The 20346-nt window shown below is 39.9% G+C and overlaps 1 protein-coding gene across 1 annotated transcript in view; it reads left to right on the top strand.

Moving 5' to 3' along the window:
• Nucleotides 1-20346, top strand: part of Actr2 (actin related protein 2) — a 40966-nt gene that overhangs the window by 1300 nt on the left and 19320 nt on the right. The window contains 3 exon segments of the mRNA NM_001009268.1: nt 9560-9670; nt 15375-15590; nt 18524-18596. Coding sequence (NP_001009268.1) covers nt 9560-9670; nt 15375-15590; nt 18524-18596 — 400 coding nt within the window.

The following is a 20346-nucleotide window of genomic DNA, read 5'->3' as shown; positions in this document are numbered from 1 at the left end:
GCGCAAGGCCCTGGGTTCGGTCCCCAGCTCCGAAAAAAAAAAAAAAAAAAGAAAAAGAAAATGCATCTCATATTTTTTGAGATAAAGGATAAAGCAGTGAGGAAAACTATGTAGAATTTTATAAAGCTTCTAAATTATCAGGAAAAAGATTTTTAAAGCAAAGCATGTATTGTTACACTATATTCAAACTAAATTATAAATGTCTAAACTTTTCTTAAAAGTCTTATAAAAGTGCTTATTTAAAAAAAAAATACCATCTTAACTACCAAAGGGATTACTCAACAGTTAAGAGCCCTTGTTACTCTTGCTGAGAACCCAAGTTTGAGTCCTAGCATCTGTGTGGTAGCTTACACCTATCTGTAATTGTAGTTCGAGGGTACTCAGTGTCCTCTTCTGGCCTCTGTGGGTCCTAGGCATACATGTGGTACAGACATCCAAGTAAACACACATAACACTTAAAATAGCAATAAGTCTTAAAAATATTTAAAAAAGCAGTAAGTCTTAAAAGTATTTTTAAAAGCTGAAGTCATGGCGTACGTACTCCTTTTATGCCAACATTTGGGAGGCAGAGACAGGCAAATCCCCATAGCTGCATAGTGAGACTCCATCTCTTTCTTTTTCTTTTTCTTTTTTTTTTTTTTTTAAATCCCGTTTCTTAGGACAAAGATCAGCTACTATGGTTTAAGTGAAAGGAGCTAACTCAAACAAAAAGTTTTGTATTTGGTATTATTCTTGTAGTTACTTAAAAGCTCTATTCACTTTTTTTTGTACATATGTTTGGCTGTGAATGAAATAGTCATATCCTCATATTCATAGATAGCTCCGATTTAAATCATAACACAGTTAGGAATATTGTGATGTCCCTTAAGAAAACTTGAGGACGGCTGGGGATTTAGCTCAGTGGTAGAGCGCTTACCTAGGAAGCACAAGGCCCTGGGTTCGGTCCCCAGCTCCGAAAAAAAAAAAAAAGAACCAAGAAAACTTGAGGACTAGTACATCCTTAGATTCTGTTTTGTTCCCTAACTGCTTATTCTTCTAAAGTCATCTCAGTTTTACTTAGGGACCCGAAGTTATAATGATGTCTTTACAATTAAATATTAGAGAAGACATTATGATTCGAGTTTTAAAAAAAAAAATAATAGAAAAGGGTTTGGGGAAATGGCTCAGTGGATAAGTCCCCAGAACCCACATGGATCTGGGATTGTAACACCAGTGCTTCCACCACAAGGCCCGAGACAGAGAAAGGAGAACCTCAGAGAGCTTTTGGGCTAGCTGAAACTGTATGCAGCAGTGGACAGCAAAAGACAAAGTGAAGGATGAGGACCAGCACTTGAAGTTGCCCTCTGATTTCCAGAGGTGCACGCTCCATAGCATGCATTCTCCCACACGCTCACCCAGGGATCCTCATATACGTACCATCTAGTCACACACATAACGGGGGCTGGAGGTGTAGCTCATTTAGTAGAGTGCTGGCCTGATGTTTGAGAAACAGAGGGTCCATCCCCAGCCCTATCCTGTCAAGTGTACATACCTGTAATTTCTGCACATGAGAGGTGCATACAGAAGTACCTTAAGTCCTTAATCAAATGGTGGTTTCATTTATCTTTTGTATACTTTAGATTTTAAAATGTGGGCTGTTTGAGGAGGTTTGTTTGCTTTTAATGATGAAAGTGATTGAATCCAAGGACTTGTGAGATAAATGTTCTTTCTGAGGTGTATCCCCACCCCTGAGAAGTTAAAATTAAAGAAAAAAAAGTAAGGATTTGTTATATTTGTATGTGTATAGATGTTTTGCCTACATATATGTATGTGCATCATATATGTGCGTGGTGGCCAAGGAGGTTGGATCCCCTGGTACTGGACTTACAGATGATTTTGAGATACCATGTGGGCACTGGGACTGGAACCTGGATCCTTTGCAAAAGCAAATGCTCTTAACCACAGCTCTCCAACCTTAGAAGTCAAGGTTTTAAATGTTCTTTTGATCACTTAGATGCTTGACCTCTATTTTCCTATTATCTACAACTAGATCCTTGGCTCAGAGAAGGAAACCTCTTTTCTAAAATAGGGCTTCTGAAAGTGGCCATTTAGACAAAAAGTCTGGATACCTCTTAGCTGTGAATTTTGATTCCTTTCGAATTGAGTCCACATTCCTGGTGTTAATATATAGTATTACCAAACTTCAATATGAACTCACCAAGAATGACTTCCTTGACCAACAAAATGCAGATTTCTCATGTTGGTGACACGATGCTTATAAAGTTTAGTGATTATATATAGACATGATGCTAAAAGAACCTTTCAGTTAAAATGCATGTTTGTAGTTGATTATGGTCTGTTTTATTATGCTTCTGCTAGCTTATATGTTGAATTTAGGAGTATTAAGTAAAAACAACAATTTGAGTTCCACCGTGTGGAACACATTGGTCTAACAGAACTACCATAACTATTGGCCTCAAATAAAAATGGGTCACTATGAAGCTGAAGTACAAGCACCACCAATTATTAAGTGAAAGAACACAAAGTGAGTAAGCTCAAATGGGAGTTTAAAAATCTCATCGAGTAGCTGGAGAGATAGCTTAGGAGTTAAGAGTACTGTCTGCTTTTCCAGAGGTCCTGAGTTCAATCCCCAGCTCCTGGTGGCTCACAACCATCTGTAATGGGATCAGATGCCCTCTTCTGACATGACAGTGCACATGCAGATAGAGCACTCATACATGAATAAATCTTTAAGAATAAAAATTAAAAATGAATCTCAGTGAGTGTGTGGTGGGGCATGTCTATCATCCCCATGCTCGGGGCGGAGAGGCAGATGCGTTGGAATTACAGACCAGCCTGGGCTGTGTGAGGCCTTGTCTCAAAAGATAGAAAATCCTGCTTGGTGCTCCTTCCAGCACGTGGGAGACTAAAGCGTGAGGATCACCACCGATTCCAGGGTAGCCTGATCTACATAGTGACATTCTCAGAGGTTCAGGGATCATTGCACAAGAGGTGATGGAAAGAATGTTAGCACCCAAGGCAGGGGATTACCACAAGGAAACTGTGCTGTGGGACGAATAGGACCTCAACAACAGTATGACAACATATACAAGACAGTGCAAACCCAAGCCAGAGCAAGAGGGGAGTTTGGCGAAGTTCCACCCCAGCCAAGGAGCTATGGGGAATTTTTAGCTGCTGGGAGTGCAGGGAGAGATACAGACAGACCATTTTCCCTAATACAGCCCCTGATAAGTCAACTTCCCATACTCCCAAGGAAGGCTGCTTACTCAAGAATTTTGGATATACTAGCTTTGATGGAGACAAAAGACAGTTGAGTGGGAAGGGAAGGGGTGGGTCTGGGGATGAGTTGGGGGCCAGAAATGTGCAAAATTCTCAAGAAATGAATAAAAGATTTAAAAATAAAATGAAAGTTTTGAGTCCTATTTAAGGAAAAAGTTTCTGTGATATTGAATATAGACAGGTCTTTTGTTCCTTTTTTTTTGTCTTAAGGAAGATTGTACCTCTTACCATTTGATGACTCAGTAAGAAGTAGGGCGCCTGCTCAAACCACAGTGCTACAAGGAAGAAGCTATATATGGTAAAATCTGTTTCTTGAACACAGCCTGTTGCACACAGTAAGAGAGCTAAGTCACCAGTCTTAAAATGATTGACATGCAGGAGGAATTTCAGTGATTAAAATGATAACACAAGAGTAGCCTAGAAAAGAATATCTTCTTTGTATTTTGTTATGGCTCTTTTACATTTTTTTGAGTGTTTGAAGGACTATTGTCTATTAATTTTACATTGTTGAATTGGATTGTTTTAATATTATTGGATCCTAATGCATTCAGATTTGAAATAATGTGCGATAGCATGGTTTATACTGTTCTGGTGAAATCTCTGGATTCCTTACAGAAATGCTGGTGTTGGATTCTAAAACAGCATCTGCTTCAACCAAGCTGCTGCTTAGGCAGAGTGAATAGGTTTTTTTTGATGTTGGCTTTTAAAACAAGTGTTAGAGTCTGCGCTAGCCTCCATTTTGCCATATTAGCCAAGATTAGACTTGAACTTCTGATCCTCCAGCCTCTACCTCTTGTGTGCCGCCCGCCATGTTTGGTTTATGAGTGTTGGAGAACAAACCCAAGGCTCAGTGCAAGTCAGCACTCTGCTACCTGAGCTACATTCCCACCCAGGAGTAGTTTTAACTATTACTTCCTTTTTCTACTGATAGTAGATTTCATGTGAAAAGTCTAACCGCCCCCCCTCCTGTTTTCAGTAAAGCAGTGATAGTGGTTTATAATTATTCATTCCTATGGCTTCAGTGATTTCAATTGTCTTCTGATGTACTTGGAAAACATTTTTTTCCACTTAAAATATGCTCAAGAACATTAAGGGGCCTTGAGCTGATCAGCAGGTGAAGGTGCTTGTCACCAATCCTGACAACCTGAGTTTGATTACTGAGACCCACATAGTGGAGGGAGACAATGTGTCAGGGAGCTCAAGTGTGTGTGCCTGCAAACACACAGTTTCTAAAAATGTAGGTTAAATTCAAAATATATATTTTTTAAAATTATGTTTATTAAAAAGTGTGTCTCCTACATGCCTGGTGCCATGGAGGCCAGAGGAAGGCATCAGATTTCCTAGAACTAGAGTCAGCCCCAGGTGCAAGCTGCCATGTGTGTGCTGGGAATTGAACCCAGGTCCTCTGGAAAGGCAGCCAGTGCTCTAAACTCTAGCTTCTAAGAAGAGTTTTAAGATAGGAACTACCCACCTGCACAGTTGTAATCAAAAGACATTTACGGGACCCTTTTCTTTGCTGTTGTGTATATGTGTAAATGACAGACCTGTCAACTTTAGCTGTCTCCTCCCTCATTAGGGTTACTCTTAGCAAGTCCCCTCTCCCCTCCTAAACTTCTGATTTCTCATGTAACAAAGTTATCCAGTTATATTTGTTACACGGAAAATGTTTGTTAAACTTGTAGCAGGTTTTTGGTTTTTTTGTATTTTGGAAGTGCTGTCATTCCAACCCACTGCCCTGTGTATGGAAAGCAAGCACTGTACCACTGAGGGAAACCAGTTCTAATTTTCTTTGAGACTGTTTATATAAGTGAGCATCTCGTCCTGAGAAATGGCACTTTTGACTTGCCTAATGTCTATATCTGTTCATTTCTGAGGGTTTTTTGCTGTTTTGATTAGCCCATGTTGGCTTGAACTAAGATTTTGCTCCCCCAGTGTTGGCTTTAAAGGCCTGCAGTTTTGTCTGGCCTTCTTTAAAGTTAACCATAAGATTTCTGTATTTAAATAATATTTAATTTTATATATTCAGAATGTATGTGGAAATTATGACAGTGGGTTGGTGATCCGACAGATTTTGCATTAAAATATGTCTATGGTAGAGATATGATGGGAATATTTCCTCTATTTCTGTATTATTTCAAGTTATCAAGTAAGCTGGGTTTTGACGTGAGAAACAGAAATGTTATGGTTTTGGAGAAGGGTGATAAATTTTATATATTTGTTTTGTTTTGGGTTTTGATAGCTTGAGTTGGCCTTGAACCTGTAGTCTTTCTGCCTCAGCCTCCTCCAGAGACAGAGAACCACAATCATGAGCTGCCACACCCAGCCAGATGCTATTCCTTTCCTCTGTGGTAATTGTTCCCCCAAGTCTTTTTAGGTCACATCAATCAAATATTTAAGAAGACATTGTGGGAATATGAACTAGTGTTCCTGAATTCTATTAAACATCCCTTTAGGATGTTGCATTACTCTTGATTTCACTTCTGAAATACTTATCAACTGAACAAGTAGGGTATCTGATTACATACGCCCTTAGACCACACTGACTTGTGCCTTCAGAGGTAACCCAAGAAAGATTATATTGCACTTTTATTTAAGACGAAAGTCTAGGGCTGGAGAGATGGCTCAGCGGTTAAGAGCACTGACTGCTCTTCCAGAGGTACTGAGTTCAAATCCCAGCAACCACATGGTGGTTCCTAACCATCTGTAATGGGATTTGATGCCCTCTTCTGGTGTGTCTGAAGACAACCAAAACATTCTAAAGATGAGCTATAGTGTACTCATATACACAAAATAAATTAATCTTTAAAAAAAAAGACAAAAGTCTAAACTGTGCATGAAGCTTTGGTTGGCATGGTACTCATGTGTAGCTCAGGCTGGTCCTTTTTAGGGCTGGAATTATAAACAGGCTTCATCATACCAACTTATATAATATGCTTTTAGAAATGTGTGGCTATATCTAAAACTGCTGCCTCCCCCCCCCCACCCCCCCCCCAGCTTTGGTAGCTACGCAGTGAACTAACCAGGATTAATTAAGCTTTGTGAGTTTAGAACAAAGCATTTCGAAATTTTGAGTTTCAGACATTTTTCATAATTACCTTTAAATACAATTTTAACATTTTTAGAAGTTCTGTTTAAGAAGACAGAATTCTAGATAGCAGAATGTTCTAGGGAGGCTATTTATAATAGAAGTAATTCATCATCATTTCCAAAAGGGCTGCTGTAGAGACAGTGAAGCTGTTTGTATTTTGGCAGGATTGATATAAACTCACATTACATGACTTTGTGGAGGCCGTAGGACAACATGCAAGACTTGGTTCTCTCCTTCCACCCTGTGTGTCCCAGGAATTAAATGAACTCAGGCAGGTTATTAGCCAGTGCCCTCACCCTCTGAGCCATCTTCCCAACCTACAAGTGTGTGTATAACTAATATCCACATTTCAAGAAGAGAACCCTTATATTCTGCCAGTGGGAATGTAGACTTGTTGAGTCACTGTGGACATTGATAAGGTTTTTCAGAAGACTACAGATGCATAGTAGCTGAAGAGATAGATTTATTGGTAAAGTATATTTCCTAGAAGCTTGAGAACCTGAGCTCAATCCCTAGGACCCATGTAAAAACGGTGACTTGGAGTTGTAATCTCAGTACTGCAGAGGTAGAGACAGGGTATCCCCTGACCAGCCAGTCCAGTCCAGTCCAGTCGGTAAGTCACAGCCAATGACCCTATCTCAAAGGTCTGAGGATGACACCGGAAGTTACCCTATAGTGTCTACATGTGTGGACATCAGCACTTGCATACACTTGTTTTCAAAAGATAAAACTAGAAGTAAACAATCAAACGACAATTATATTGCCCTGAGGATTCATCCAGAAGACAGCATCCTTCAGATAAGTAACTGATTACTTACTGCTGCACTGTTCATAGTAGCCAACAGATGAGTTGACAGGATGTTCTGTAGAGTAGGATTTCAGCCCTAAAAAGGAATGAACTGTCATTTGCAGGAAGGTGATGCAGCTAGAGATCATGTTAATTAAAAAGGCCAGAGTCAAGACAAATGCCATGCTTCCAATAAGTTTTTTATAGATATACAAAATCACTTTTTTACATGTCATGAAAGGAGAAGTGAAACCCTGAGCCAACAGAAGGCACTAGCAGGAGGAAGGGAAAGGGGGAGGGTTTGGATGGAGAATGTGGTTGATGTCTTTGTGAACTCATTATTATATACATCGAATAAATACCAATATAATATTTTCTGTTTAGAGTTTCTTTGGTTTGCTTGAGTCAAGAGTCTCATGATATAGGACAGACTGCCCTTGGACTTGTACACAATCCTCTTGCCTCAGCTTTTGTCACCAGCTTGGCTTTCTGTCGTCCCTTTGTATTATTACCAGTGTTTATATCTCTAAGTACTGTTCTTCACTTTAGTTCTTCTAAAAGTTTATGATCCCTAGTGCCACAGAAAAATAGGTGTTTTCTTTAGGGAATTGATTTCATTCCATTCCCCTGTGCATTTGTCTCTTTTTACACACACACACACACACACACTCACACACACACACACACACACTTGTAGCTGTTCATAAGGTACATAATATCTGTATATTACCTTAGTCTATTTCCTAACTCAATACTATTGTGGTTATTTATGATTTTGAGACAGGGTCTCATGTAGTCCAGGCTGGCCTCAAACTCCTATATATTTGGGCAGCTAAGGCTGGCCTTGAACTTCTATTCTACCAACCACCGTCAGAGTGCTAGGGTTATGGGACTGTACCATCACGCACAGTCCTAATACAATGTAAATGTCATATAAATAGTTATTTTCTACTGTTGAGGGAATAATGGTAAGGTGAGAGGTATTTTCAGATAGGATTTAAATATATTTTATTCCACTTATTGGTGAATGGATAGGCTTGCATGTGCCACAGTATATGTGTAGAGGACAAAGGACAACTTTGTGGGAGCTGATTCTTTGCTTCCAGGGTGAGTCTTTAAGATTGAATTCAGGTTGTTGGGTTGGGCAGCAAATGCCTTTACCTCCTAAGACATCACATTGACCCTGCTTCAGGTATTTTGATCCATGATTAGTTGAGTCCATGAATAAGGAACCTACCAGCTCTATATTTTAAAATTATCATAATCTCATGCTTGTAAATTAACAATTCTTTTTAATACTACCAATCAGTTATTAATATGCTCATCTTTTTTTTTTTAAAGATTTATTTATTATATATAAGTACACTGTAGCTGTTTTCAGATACACCAGAAGAGGGCATCAGATCTCTTTACAGATGGTTGTGAGCCACCATGTGATTGCTGGGAATTGAACTCAGGACCTCTGGAAGAGTAGTCGGGTGCTCTTAACCGCTGAGCCATCTCTCCAGCCCTTAATATGCTCATCTTATATGTCAAACTTTGATGTAGGCATTCTCATTAAACACAAAAGTCATAACTTAGTGCGCATTGGAGAAAGACCTTATTAATATTGTGGAGGCTTCGGCAGGATTTTCTTTCTTGATACAGCATCTTTCTGTGTATTAGCTATTTTTCTGGTCATTGGATCAGTTCCTCATCGAAGTAACTTAGAAGAGGAAGGGCATGAACCACTCACTCAGCTCAGCTTCCTGCTCAAACAGCTTTCCCTCTGGGAACACTTGGACATGAAGGAAGCAGTCACCCTGAAACTAACCTGAGCTCTGCTGGCCAGTTTATGTCAGCTTGACACAAACTTAGAAGAGGAAGGGCTTATTTTGGCTTGAGAGGAGGAAACCTCAATGGAGAAAATGCCTCTGTAAGGTGAGGTAGGCAAGGCTGTAGGGTATTTTCTTAATTAGTGATTGATGGCGGAGGGTCCACTCCATTATGGGCAATGCCATCCCTAGGCTGATGGTCCTGGGTTCTATAAGACAGCAGGCTGAGCAAACCATGAGGAACAAGACAGTAAGCAGCACCCTCCACGGCCCCTGCATCAGCTCCTGCCTCCTGTTCGAGTTTCTGTCCTGACTTCCTTCAGCGATGAACTATGATGTACAGCTGTAAGCCAAATAAACGTTTTCCTCCCAAAATTGGTTTGGTCATGATACATCTCAGCAGTAGAAGCCCTGACTAACATACACTATGAAAGTGCTTGGTACCTGGGAGAACTTAAAAGAGATGGTACTAGGACTAGAATGGGAGACGACTTTGGATGGTTTGAAAGCATAGTGATGTTTTCTGATACTGTTTTTAAATAACTGTAGTAAATGCTTGGATGCTAACCTGCTTTCTCTGTTTCCTTCCAGTTTGTGAAGTGTGGATATGCAGGCTCTAACTTTCCAGAACACATCTTCCCAGCTTTGGTTGGAAGACCTATTATCAGATCAACCACCAAAGTGGGAAACATTGAAATCAAGGTAATGTTTTATTCATTGCTAACCCTCCATAAGGGTGTGTGAGGTGATCTTTGAATTAAGTAAAGTACAATGTCAGGAAAAGCAAAGGTGGGGGTCAGACCGTCTCATAATTTTAATATACAGTAACTCCTCAACAAAGGAAAAAAGGTCTCTGAAGTGATCTTTATTTTTTTCACTTATGTATAGCATGGTAACCATTATTATATGGAGTATAAATTGTAAGTTTTTAAAATTAGGTACAAAATTGATACATATTAGTGCCATAAAGTCTTCTTGCATAGTTTAATTTGAAAAAAAAATCAGCCTGGCAGTTTTATGTTTTGCAGCTGTTAGTGTCTTAGTGTCTCTGAGACTTGAGGCTTTCTCTCCATGTTGTCATAGGCTGGCCCTCCTCTTTCTATAGAGTGAGATAGGAAAACACAGAGGTCTGGACCCTGGCTCCTCTTCCTATCCTTACAGTTGGGTTTTCCTAACATGCTGGAGGAAGCCAGTCTTTATTTGGTCTCTTGCTGTTGGTCTTACCGACGGAAGACGGGGCGAGTTGCCATTAGCCTAAGTACTTTACACGAGAGACTCAACACATTTTTCTCCCACAGAACTAGAATTCAAGCAGGAATCACATTATTTTCTAAGAAATAGAGTAATTTAGAGATCACCAATTGACTTTAAATTCTGAAGGTGGCCAGGATTCAAATTACAGAAACACAGTTTGGAGTTTAGGAACTTTTTTTTTTAATAAATGGTTTTTTTTTTTTGTTTTGTTTTGTTCTGTTTGTTTTGTGGGTAGTTAACATTGTTGGTCCTGTTGGGACAGTCTTTGGCAAGACTTAGTAGGGTGTACATCTTGGGACATTTCTTTGAGGCGCTAAGGAAGGCGAGAGTTGGTGGTAATTGCTGATAGAAATTTCTGTGCTCTAGGTCTCTGTTAGGGAGTTAGAGAACGGGTACATGATGAATAAAAATAAACACGGAAACTGAGGTTCTGTGCTTGTTTCTAAAAACCTTAAAGTGAATTCTGCCCTTTGGTGAGTTTCAAAAATTAAATGGTTTGCTCAGTATAAGATATTTAAGAAAAGGCCTCAAGGGAAATTTTGCTGGATTCCTTTTTCTCTTTTCATAAATTTTTATTCTGACTGAATGAATTTTATCTTTTCTTTTCTTGGAGACAAGGTCTCACTATGTAGCCTAGTCTGGCCTTGAACTCGCAGAGAGCCTGTCTCTGCCTCCAAGTGTAGGATTAAAGGCCTGTATCAGGACACCTGTCATATTCTGTCTTGAAAGAACTTCAATTTGAAACGTAGCTAGTAATGTGATGAAGGAAACTGAGTGGCAGCAATATATCTCATTTACTAATTTAGTATCTGGCTTTTAAACATTTTTATGGATGATAACATTTTTGAGGTTCAGAGAACTACAACATATAGCTATTTTTATTTTCTAACACGAAAAAAGCGACACATTTCTTCACACCTGCTTCTTGCTTTTTAAGGCCAAGTAATAGAAATCAGCAGTTTTCTTGAGAGACATTTCCCAGGGACTCCCCAGTATCGTTGCTGATATAGTGTCTCAGTCTGTGTTTTATTACTTTAGTTCTTTTCACTCTGCTCTTTTAAGCCTTTTAAGTTAAATCCCTTTCCTTTTCCATGAATGCTAGGGTTTAGATAAACACTCCTGAACTAACTCTGACAGACCTAGGCCTTTGCTGTTACCATGTATTTTCTTAATTGAAGTTCTTAAATTCAATAATAAACTAAAGTTTGACATTTTGGAGTTCCTGTGCATAGAAAATTGACTTATGTTTGTATGTCTTGTTAGCTAAAATGTGATAGTTGACTAAGACTATGGAAATTTAAATCTTTTAGTTAATTTTCAGTTAGGAGTAATTACTGTCCATATTCGTTTGGCCCTGATAATTAACACCATAAGTTACAGTGGTACTGCATCTGACCTTAGCCTAATTTGTCTCTGTTGCTTGTGTGTTTAAACATTTCAGTGAGCATTTTATGTAGGCCTTTTCTGACTCTCGTTCTACCTTCTCTCTCTTCACCTTTCTTGACCTGTTGAAGTAGAATAACAAAAAGATGGTAAGTGAGGTTACACACATGCTCTCTGTTTGTTTTCCACTCTGCTTGGTGGGACAGTAGTTGTCGGTTTGTGTCCTTTTAGTGTGGGGAGGGGGAATCCTTATTTTTGTCTTAGTACTTTAATTTTTAACCCTTTTCATTTCTTCAGTTTGGTAGCAACTAATAAAGTCTTATACTTTCCTGATTGCATACAGTGAACCAAACAAGAACTAATTACTAACATAGTTTTGAATTGTTTTCCTTATTTTTTGTAGCTGAATGTTATAGTTAAAATGGAATGTGGTGTGTATAACACAGAAATGAAGTACTATGTCCTATAGACAGGAAATGGGGCAATTTGATATATTGGAGACTCAGGTTATTGATTGATGTTATACATTGCCTATCATACTGAGTGCATACATTTGCAGCCAGTACAGTATCATGATGTATTTGGTAAACTGAGTAAACATTTAATGTGCAAATGAATCATAAATGAAAAAAGTAACAGAAGAAAACCTGTTTCCATGTCATCTTTACTGATGAATACATTCGATATTATCTGAGAATAAATTAAAAAAAACATACCTATCAGGCTTTCCTACAGGTAAAAGGACACACCCCCGTAAACATACACACATGCACACAAATACCATTATGTAGATCCTCCCCTTTAAAACAAGCAAGCGAGCAAGCAGAGCCTTGCTGGAACTATCTCAGACATTGGCGTCTTGTTACACTTTTCCGTGTTAGTCTTTTAAATTCTTAATTTTTTTCTGAATAAAAGAGCATGCATTTGTCTTAGACACTAAAGTTTTTCAGATGTAGTTAGAGAGAATAGTATAGGCATAATTTTAAAGTTTTTTAAAATCAGAAAAAGAATGTCTAATTGGTATTGTAAGTGTATTTGTCTTTTGGTATAAAAATAAAGTTCTCAGTCTGTTGGGTGGAGAGAAAGAACATCCTTTGAGACAACCTTACTCTATAACCTGCACGCCTGTCAGCTTCTCCCTGGTTTCATAGTTTCCTTGTAGGGATAGAATTGTGGTTTAAAGCTTCAGGTTTTTTTCTATTTTCTAGTTCAGAGTGACATTGTTCAAAATCATTCTTGGCAAATATACTCTTAACTGTATACATGACTTTAGAGCAGTGTCTTGGTCACTGAGTTTTCAAGTAGTGGAAGAGGTTTAGTTCTGATGTCCAGTGGTGGGAAACAGTGAAGACTCAAGGCTGGCTGCTCTGAACATGTCCTGCTTGGTTCCAAGGCGAGGAGGGACATTTGAAAGTTGACAGGTTCTAGGGAAGAGTTTAGATGTAGGTTTTGCTTGATTGGTTGTTGGGTTTTTTGTTTGTTTGTTTTGTTTTTGTTTTGTTTTCTGCAGAAAAAAGGCTGGCATCAGTCTTCTTGTGGAGCCTAGGATAGCATTAGTGTTGAGCGTTTGACCTTTCTGCCTCTATCTCTTGAGTGCTGAGATTATAAGCCTGTACCAACTCCTGGCTGTTTAGTGTTTTTTTGTTTTTTTTTTTTTTTTTTGTTTTTTTTGTTTTTTTGGAGCTGAGGACTGAACCCAGGCCCTCTACCACTGAGCCAAATCCCCAACTCCCTGTTTAGTGTTTTGATCTGTGGTGTCCCTGTGTAACCCAAGCTGAGCTTGACCTCTTAGGCATTCTTCATTTTCCTACCCTAGGCCATTGTGTGCCTGCCACACCATACCTTGTAGTCATTGCTTGGGCTTTGTTTGTTTTTGACAGAATTTCATATATCTCAAGCTGCCCTTCTACTTTTGATCCCCTTGCCTCTAACTCCCAAGTTCTAAGATTGCAGTGTGCCATCGGACGGAACGAGGGCTTTCATGCTAGGCAAGCCCTGTACCAACTGCGACGCCTCTGGCCTGTTGGAGGGTTTAAAACAGTGGTTCTCAACCTTCCTAACACCATGACCCTCCAATATATACAGCTCCTCATTTTCAGTGACCCCCCCCACCATAAAATTATTTTGCTACTTCATAACTGTAATTTTGATACAAAGTAGCATATAGATTTCCCTATTTTTTTATTAAGAAATCTTTACCACATATGGCTATGTTAAACAGGTTTTACAGACCCCTCCATATACCTGTTATCTAGATTCCAGTATTAATATTTATTATTCTAAGCCAGGTGTAGTGGCTTAGAAAGGCACACCTTTAATCCTAACACTTGGGAAGCAGAGGCAAGCAGATCTCTGTGTGTTTGAGGCTAGCCTGGTCTACAGGGAGCGTTCCAGGAGAGCCAGGGCTACATAGACGGACCCTATCTCAAAAACAAAACATTTATTATTCTGGGTGACTACATACTACTCTTCCATCAAAATGCCTTGGTTTTTGTTTGTTTTGATGTGTTTTGTAAATTACAGATACTAGTGAACATCACCAAGCATGCTTTTATCCAGCATTCACAGTAGAGATCTTTCTAGCTTTGCCTTTTCTTCTCGGAAAGTCTGAGCATCTAAGAGTGTTGGTTTTGGGGAATTGACTTTATAAGGAATTAGTTGCAACAGAAAGTTATAGTGAACTCTGCTTTCCTTTTGCCATTAGTGTATTTTCCAGAAATCTGGCTTTTAATAGGCTCCCCATCCTGGTTTAAAAGATTAAAATTACTTTTCTGGGACATTTCTAGTTCTGATTTCTCCTTTTCCCCAGTGCTACAGATTGAACCCAGGGCCTTATACACTTGCTAAAGCAAGCACTCTTACCACTAAAATAATATCCCCACCTCTAAAGTTCATAATTTTTTTAAAGTTTCGTTTACATCTTCTCATGCTGGTTTTGTGGTTGCTTTTCTTTATCTCCCCATAATTTGAACCTGTTACTGTACACCAAATAGTAGCTATTTCTGGTACTAATTTCTAAACTTATTCATCAACATAGGTCTATTTCTAAAATATTTAAATATAGAATATTGCTTGCCTTGTTATGCATACAAAGTTTGATTATTTTTTAAAATGCGGATCACTTTAAATATGCCCTCATTGGAGAATGGTTGTAAGTATTGTGCTTTATGAAAGATAGCATTGATTTTGAATATCATACTTCATGATTAAAGATGTGTCCCTTGAGATAACTTTAAAGGAGCTGTTTTAATTCATACACATAGAGACATTTGTGAAGTCTGTTGGTGGGTGTGTGTATATGTGTATGATGCGTTGTTACAGAGGGATGAAGAATCATTATGATTTTGCATCTACATTCATGTCAATCATTTTGGTAGAAAAGAAATGTGCATGTGTGCATTGAGCATTTCTCAAGTTTCCCCTGATGTGCTATCTCACATGTCACAGGACTTATTTTTTGAACATTTGAGCAAAAGAAACAGATGAAACCTCATTCAAACCCTTCACAATGTGCAAATGTGGGTTTTATTTGTGCTAATGCTCTTCTTTTGGAAACATGTATTAAAAGGTAAGGTCAATTTATTGATTTAAACACATACTGTATCAAATATTGATTAAACTTAGTAAGCTTTTCTTGAAAGAAAAGATTTTTAACTTTGGAATAAAAAACTTGATCTGCAAGTTCCAGAAAATTTAAAATTCAGTCATTCCTGAGTTTTCTCTATGTAAAACTCTGGCCATCTTAAAGCCCTGCCCTCTCCCCTTGTAGGATCTCATGGTTGGCGATGAGGCAAGTGAGCTGCGCTCCATGTTGGAGGTGAACTACCCGATGGAGAACGGCATCGTGCGCAACTGGGACGACATGAAGCACCTGTGGGACTACACATTCGGGCCAGAGAAGCTCAATATAGACACCAGGAGCTGCAAGATCTTACTTACAGAACCCCCAATGAATCCAACCAAGAACAGAGAGAAGATTGTCGAGGTCAGTCTTTGATGGCTGAGATGATATCCATGTGTATCTCTGTGATAGAATGTTAAATCATTTTTTTTTTCTTCTTGCTGCTTCGGCTGCAAGGGATAAGTAAAGCAATTGTTTGGCCCTAGATCCTAATTATTTTGCACTTACTGTAGGATAAGGGTTACTAATCTGAAATCTGAAATGTTTTGATCATGTCAATGATACACTGAAACTTTGAATTTTGGAACACTGTAGATTTTGGAGTTTTGGATAAGGGAACTCACCTGGTAAATAGGCAAATATTACAAAATCTAAAATCAGTAATCTCTCAGTCCCCAATATTTTGGATAAGGGACAGTGAACATGTATGTGCTAGCAGAGGAGAATACTCTCCTCTCCCAAAATTAAGTGATTGAGTTAAGTAGTTTATTAGAAAGCAATAGTTCTAATGGAAAAATAGTGAAGTTAGGGAGTGAGAAGTTGTGGTGGTGACAGTGCTGTTTAACAAAGACAGGCTAAGGAAGCTGAGGGCAGTAGGGGAAAGAACATTCCAAGGCAAAGAGAACAGCCAGTGTGGCATCTGTACATTGAGAGCAGGCAAGTGGCTGCTGTGGCTGGAGGGAATGGGGAAGGAGATGGCTGAAGAAACAAGTTGGAGAAGTGATAGTACTACCTTCCTTGCCTGTGTCTGTAGGGAGCTGGCCTTGTGCTGAGGGGCAGTGGGTGCTGCAGCACGGAAGAGGTCTGCTCAGGTTTACAGTTCTCTGACTGCAGAGTTGTGAGCATGCCGCAGAGAGACACCAGTTGAGACACCAGTTGAGAGACTTTGACAGTGTTTATAGGAAAGATAATGATGGGTAGGGTCAGGAATAGCAGTAGACGTGCGAGAAGTACCAGATCGTTAGTTACTTTGAAGGATTTTCTTATGGTTTAAATACAGGTAATAGAGGGGGGCACTTGGGAAAGTTTTGGCTTGAGTAGTTAGAGGGATGAGGAAAAAGCTGAGAATAGCAGAATAGGATTATAGGATTTACAGGCAGTGATCAGAAAGTTTATTTTAGGTATGTTCAAGTTTGAGTCCTTATTAAACATCTGCGTAGAAATGACAATTTTGTGTAAGAGTGTGTGTGTAAAGAGTTCAGGAAAATAATGTGGAATTCAAGGTAAAAACTTAAAAGTCTTTGGAATATAGAGGGTACTTTTCACCAAAGCAGTGAGACGAGACAGTGGTAAGAAGGTGGGGCAGAGAGGGCAGGACCTGCAGAAGAGAAGGCTGTTGAGTGACATCAGGGCAGAAGGGGAGCTGAATTCTTCATTTAATAACGGATTTGGAGGACTTTTAATTTTGTTGATGTATACCTACACAGCAGCAGCTTCCTTATTAAATGAATGCTGGAGTAGTGTGTTAGAAGGTCAGGTTAACTGATGAAGAGGTATTCCAAAGTTGTCAACTTGAAGTTCTGTATAGTTCTCATTGCAATCAGTTATCAAATCTGGATATTCAGTGATTACCCTACCAGTCAAGGAGTGCTTACAGTGGATGAACAAAAGACATCATTCAAGATTTTTCTCAGTTGACCTGGATGCTGAGAATGAGCACGGTGTGACCAGAGAGGACCCAAGAAAACGCCTCCTGCATCCAGTGTAGTTGAGTGTGAAGTGGAGTTACGGCCTGGGCTCAAGTAGAGGCAGGGGTCTGGGCAACTGAGTTGCCTTGGCATCTGACAACTTAGCTTTTGTTTATGTTTGTCTTCACCTCGTTATACCATCCATCCATCCATCCATCCATCCATCCATCCATCCATCATCCATCACCCATCCATCCATCTATCCATCCATCTATCCATCCATCACCCAGCTATCCATCCATCACCCATCCATCTATCCATCCCCCATCCATCCATCCATCCATCCATCCACCCACCTATCCATCTATCCATCCATCCATCCATCTATCCATCCATCCACCCACCTATCCATCTATCTATCCATCCACCCACCTATCCATCCATCCATCCATCACCCGACCATCCATCCATCCATCCCTCCCACTGCTAGGGAATCATACCCAGAGTCTAATTCAAGCAAGAAAGAGCTCTTCTCTTGAATTGCATCCCAATCCTATTTCTTTTATTATTTGTTTTTAATTGCCAGGGGTGTGGGGGGTAGAGCCAGTTTTGACCCTGCTTGGGGGAAATAAACAGATATTTCTCTCCTTTTCTTTTTTCTTCATTATTTATTTGGTGTGTGTTCATGTGTATGTGCACACTTGCGCATCCTCGTATGGACGTTTATGGGGAGTAAGTTTTTCCTTCTACCGTGTGAGTTCTGGAGATTGAACTTTAAGCTGCTGAGCCATTTCTCTGGTTCTAAGAAGATATGTCTTTTTATTTCTTTAATCTGATTTCTTTTTACATTGACCCTTTTCCTGTGTGTCTGTGTGAGAGTGCACAAGCACGCATGAGTGGCAGGTAAAAGGACACCCGTGAGAATGTTTTTCTCTTTCCACCATGTGGGTCCTAGGGCTCAAACTCGGGCCATTAGACTTGGTGGCAAGCGTCTCTACTGGCTGAGTCATCTTGCTGGTCCCAGGCAGGTGTGCATTGTTTTGGGTTTGTTTTGTTTTTAGTAATGTCAGTTTACGAAATTTTGTGTGAAACTTCCTTTCATACTGATTAGCCACTGACTATAATATATTCAGAAGTCTTTGTAGCACTTAGAAGTGATTTGAGATTCAGCTCACATGTTTATTTGTGATTACCAAGATCTGCCCTAGTAACTGGAGTTAGAGGTAGGCTTTATAAGGGCAAAAGGAACTGGTTAGCATGGATGTTCAGGGTCCTTTGGTGGCGCCTTAATCAACCAATGAATCTGCATTTCGATCATGAAGGAAATATATGAATGCATATAGACTTCTATATAAACCACCTCCATTTTTCTTCTCTTTCTGCTTTCAGGTAATGTTTGAAACTTACCAGTTTTCTGGTGTGTATGTAGCCATCCAAGCAGTTCTGACTTTGTATGCTCAAGGTAAGTAAAGCTTAACTGTTAGGAAAATTAATTCAGCAAATACTATATGCCACAGAAACTTAATTTGTCACCAAAGTCCATTACTAGGGAGCTGGAGAGTTGACTCAGTGGTTAAGAGATGTTCTTGTGAAGGGCTCAGGCTTTTCTGTGTGGATAGATACATGGAGGCTCACAGCCATCTGTGACTCCAGTTCCAGAGTTCCAAGGCCCTTTTCTGGCCTCCAAGCACGTCATGCACTTGGTGCAAAGACACACATTCAGATAAACACTATTACAGATAAGATTAAAGTAAATAAAGTTTAATCAAGCAATCAAAAACCTGAAAAGCCCATTACTTTGCTACGATCCCACTTTAAGACTTTACAGTTGTGTGTGTCCATCATGTCCGCGCAGGGATGCATATACTGGGAAGCCAGAGGTTGATACCAGTGTCTTTCTTATTCTCCACATCTTTTTAAGCAGCTTCTCTTGTTAGTTGACCTGGAGTTCACTGGTTGACTAGGATGCCTAGTCATAAGCATCCAGGATCCTCCTGTCACCACTTTGCAGTGCGGAAACTACAGGCCTGTGTTGCTATGTCTGGTTTTCCTGTGGATGTTGGTTGAGGATCCAGACTCAAGTCTCCATGCTTGTGTAGCAAGCGATTTCCCTACTGAGCCACCTACCCGCCCATGGTTACAGGTTTTGTCATCTGTCATAAAAGTGCCATTTACATTCACTTGCTTCATCGAAAGTGGCATTGGGTTTTTAAAAAATTAGTGTATTTTTTTTCCTGTTAAACCATTTCAAAATTTTATACACTAAGAGGGACTAGAGATGCCTTACCAATTAGGAGCACTGACTTTTCTTCCAGATGACCCAGGTTCAATTCCTAGCACCTCATGGTGGCTCACAACTGTCTGTAGTTCCAGTTCTGATGTCCTCTTCTGGCCTCCTTGGGCACTTGCAGGCATGTACTACACAAACACACATGCAGGCAACACCTCCGTACACAAAATAAGAATAAGCAAATTAAAGTAAAACCTTTATTGAGAAAAACAGAATTTGTCTTCAGAATTGGCTTGGTTGTTGTTGTTGTTGTTGGTTTGCTTGCTTTAAAAATTTCAAAGAATTAGTGTGCTGGATAGTTTTATGTCAGCTTGACACATGAGGGAACCTCGGTTAAGAAAATGTGGTGGCCCACCCTTTAATCCCAGCTCTCAGGAGCAGAAGCAGGTGGATCTTTGAGTTCAAGGCCAGCCTGGTCTACAGAGGGAGTTCTAGGACAGCCAGGGCTCCAAAGAGAAATCCTGTGTGTGTGTGTGTGTGTGTGTGTGTGTGTGTGTGTGTGTGTATGTTGGGGGGGGGTAGGGGGCGACAGCAGCAGTAATGCTTCTGTAAGATGTGGCTAGAGGCAGAGCCTGAAGGGAACTTTAAATTAGTGATTGACTGGGGTTGGGTGGCGGCCCATTGTGTGTGGTGCCAAGCTAGGCTGGTGGTCCTGGGCTCTCATGCGTGATATTTACAAAGAGCTCCTCATTTCCTTGATGGCCTCACTCTTCATGGGCTTCGGAGTCCTCTTCCTCCTGCTCTGGGTTGGCTTCTACATATGAGTCTCCAAGGTACCCACCAGGCAGCTCACCGAGCCTCTGCTTTTGTAAATTAACTTTTTACCATTGCTACATGTCCCACCTGCTGTTTACAGTAAAGGCAGATGGGCTGTCGTGCACGCCTTTAATCTCAACCCTCTGGCAGAGGTTGATGGATCTCT

Source organism: Rattus norvegicus, chromosome 14 (genome assembly GCF_021556685.1).
Source record: "Rattus norvegicus strain SHRSP/BbbUtx chromosome 14, alternate assembly SHRSP_T2T, whole genome shotgun sequence".
Lineage (NCBI taxonomy): Eukaryota > Metazoa > Chordata > Mammalia > Rodentia > Muridae > Rattus > Rattus norvegicus.
The sequence above is the reverse complement of the archived record's forward strand: the minus strand, read 5'-3'. Positions and strand labels throughout refer to the sequence as shown.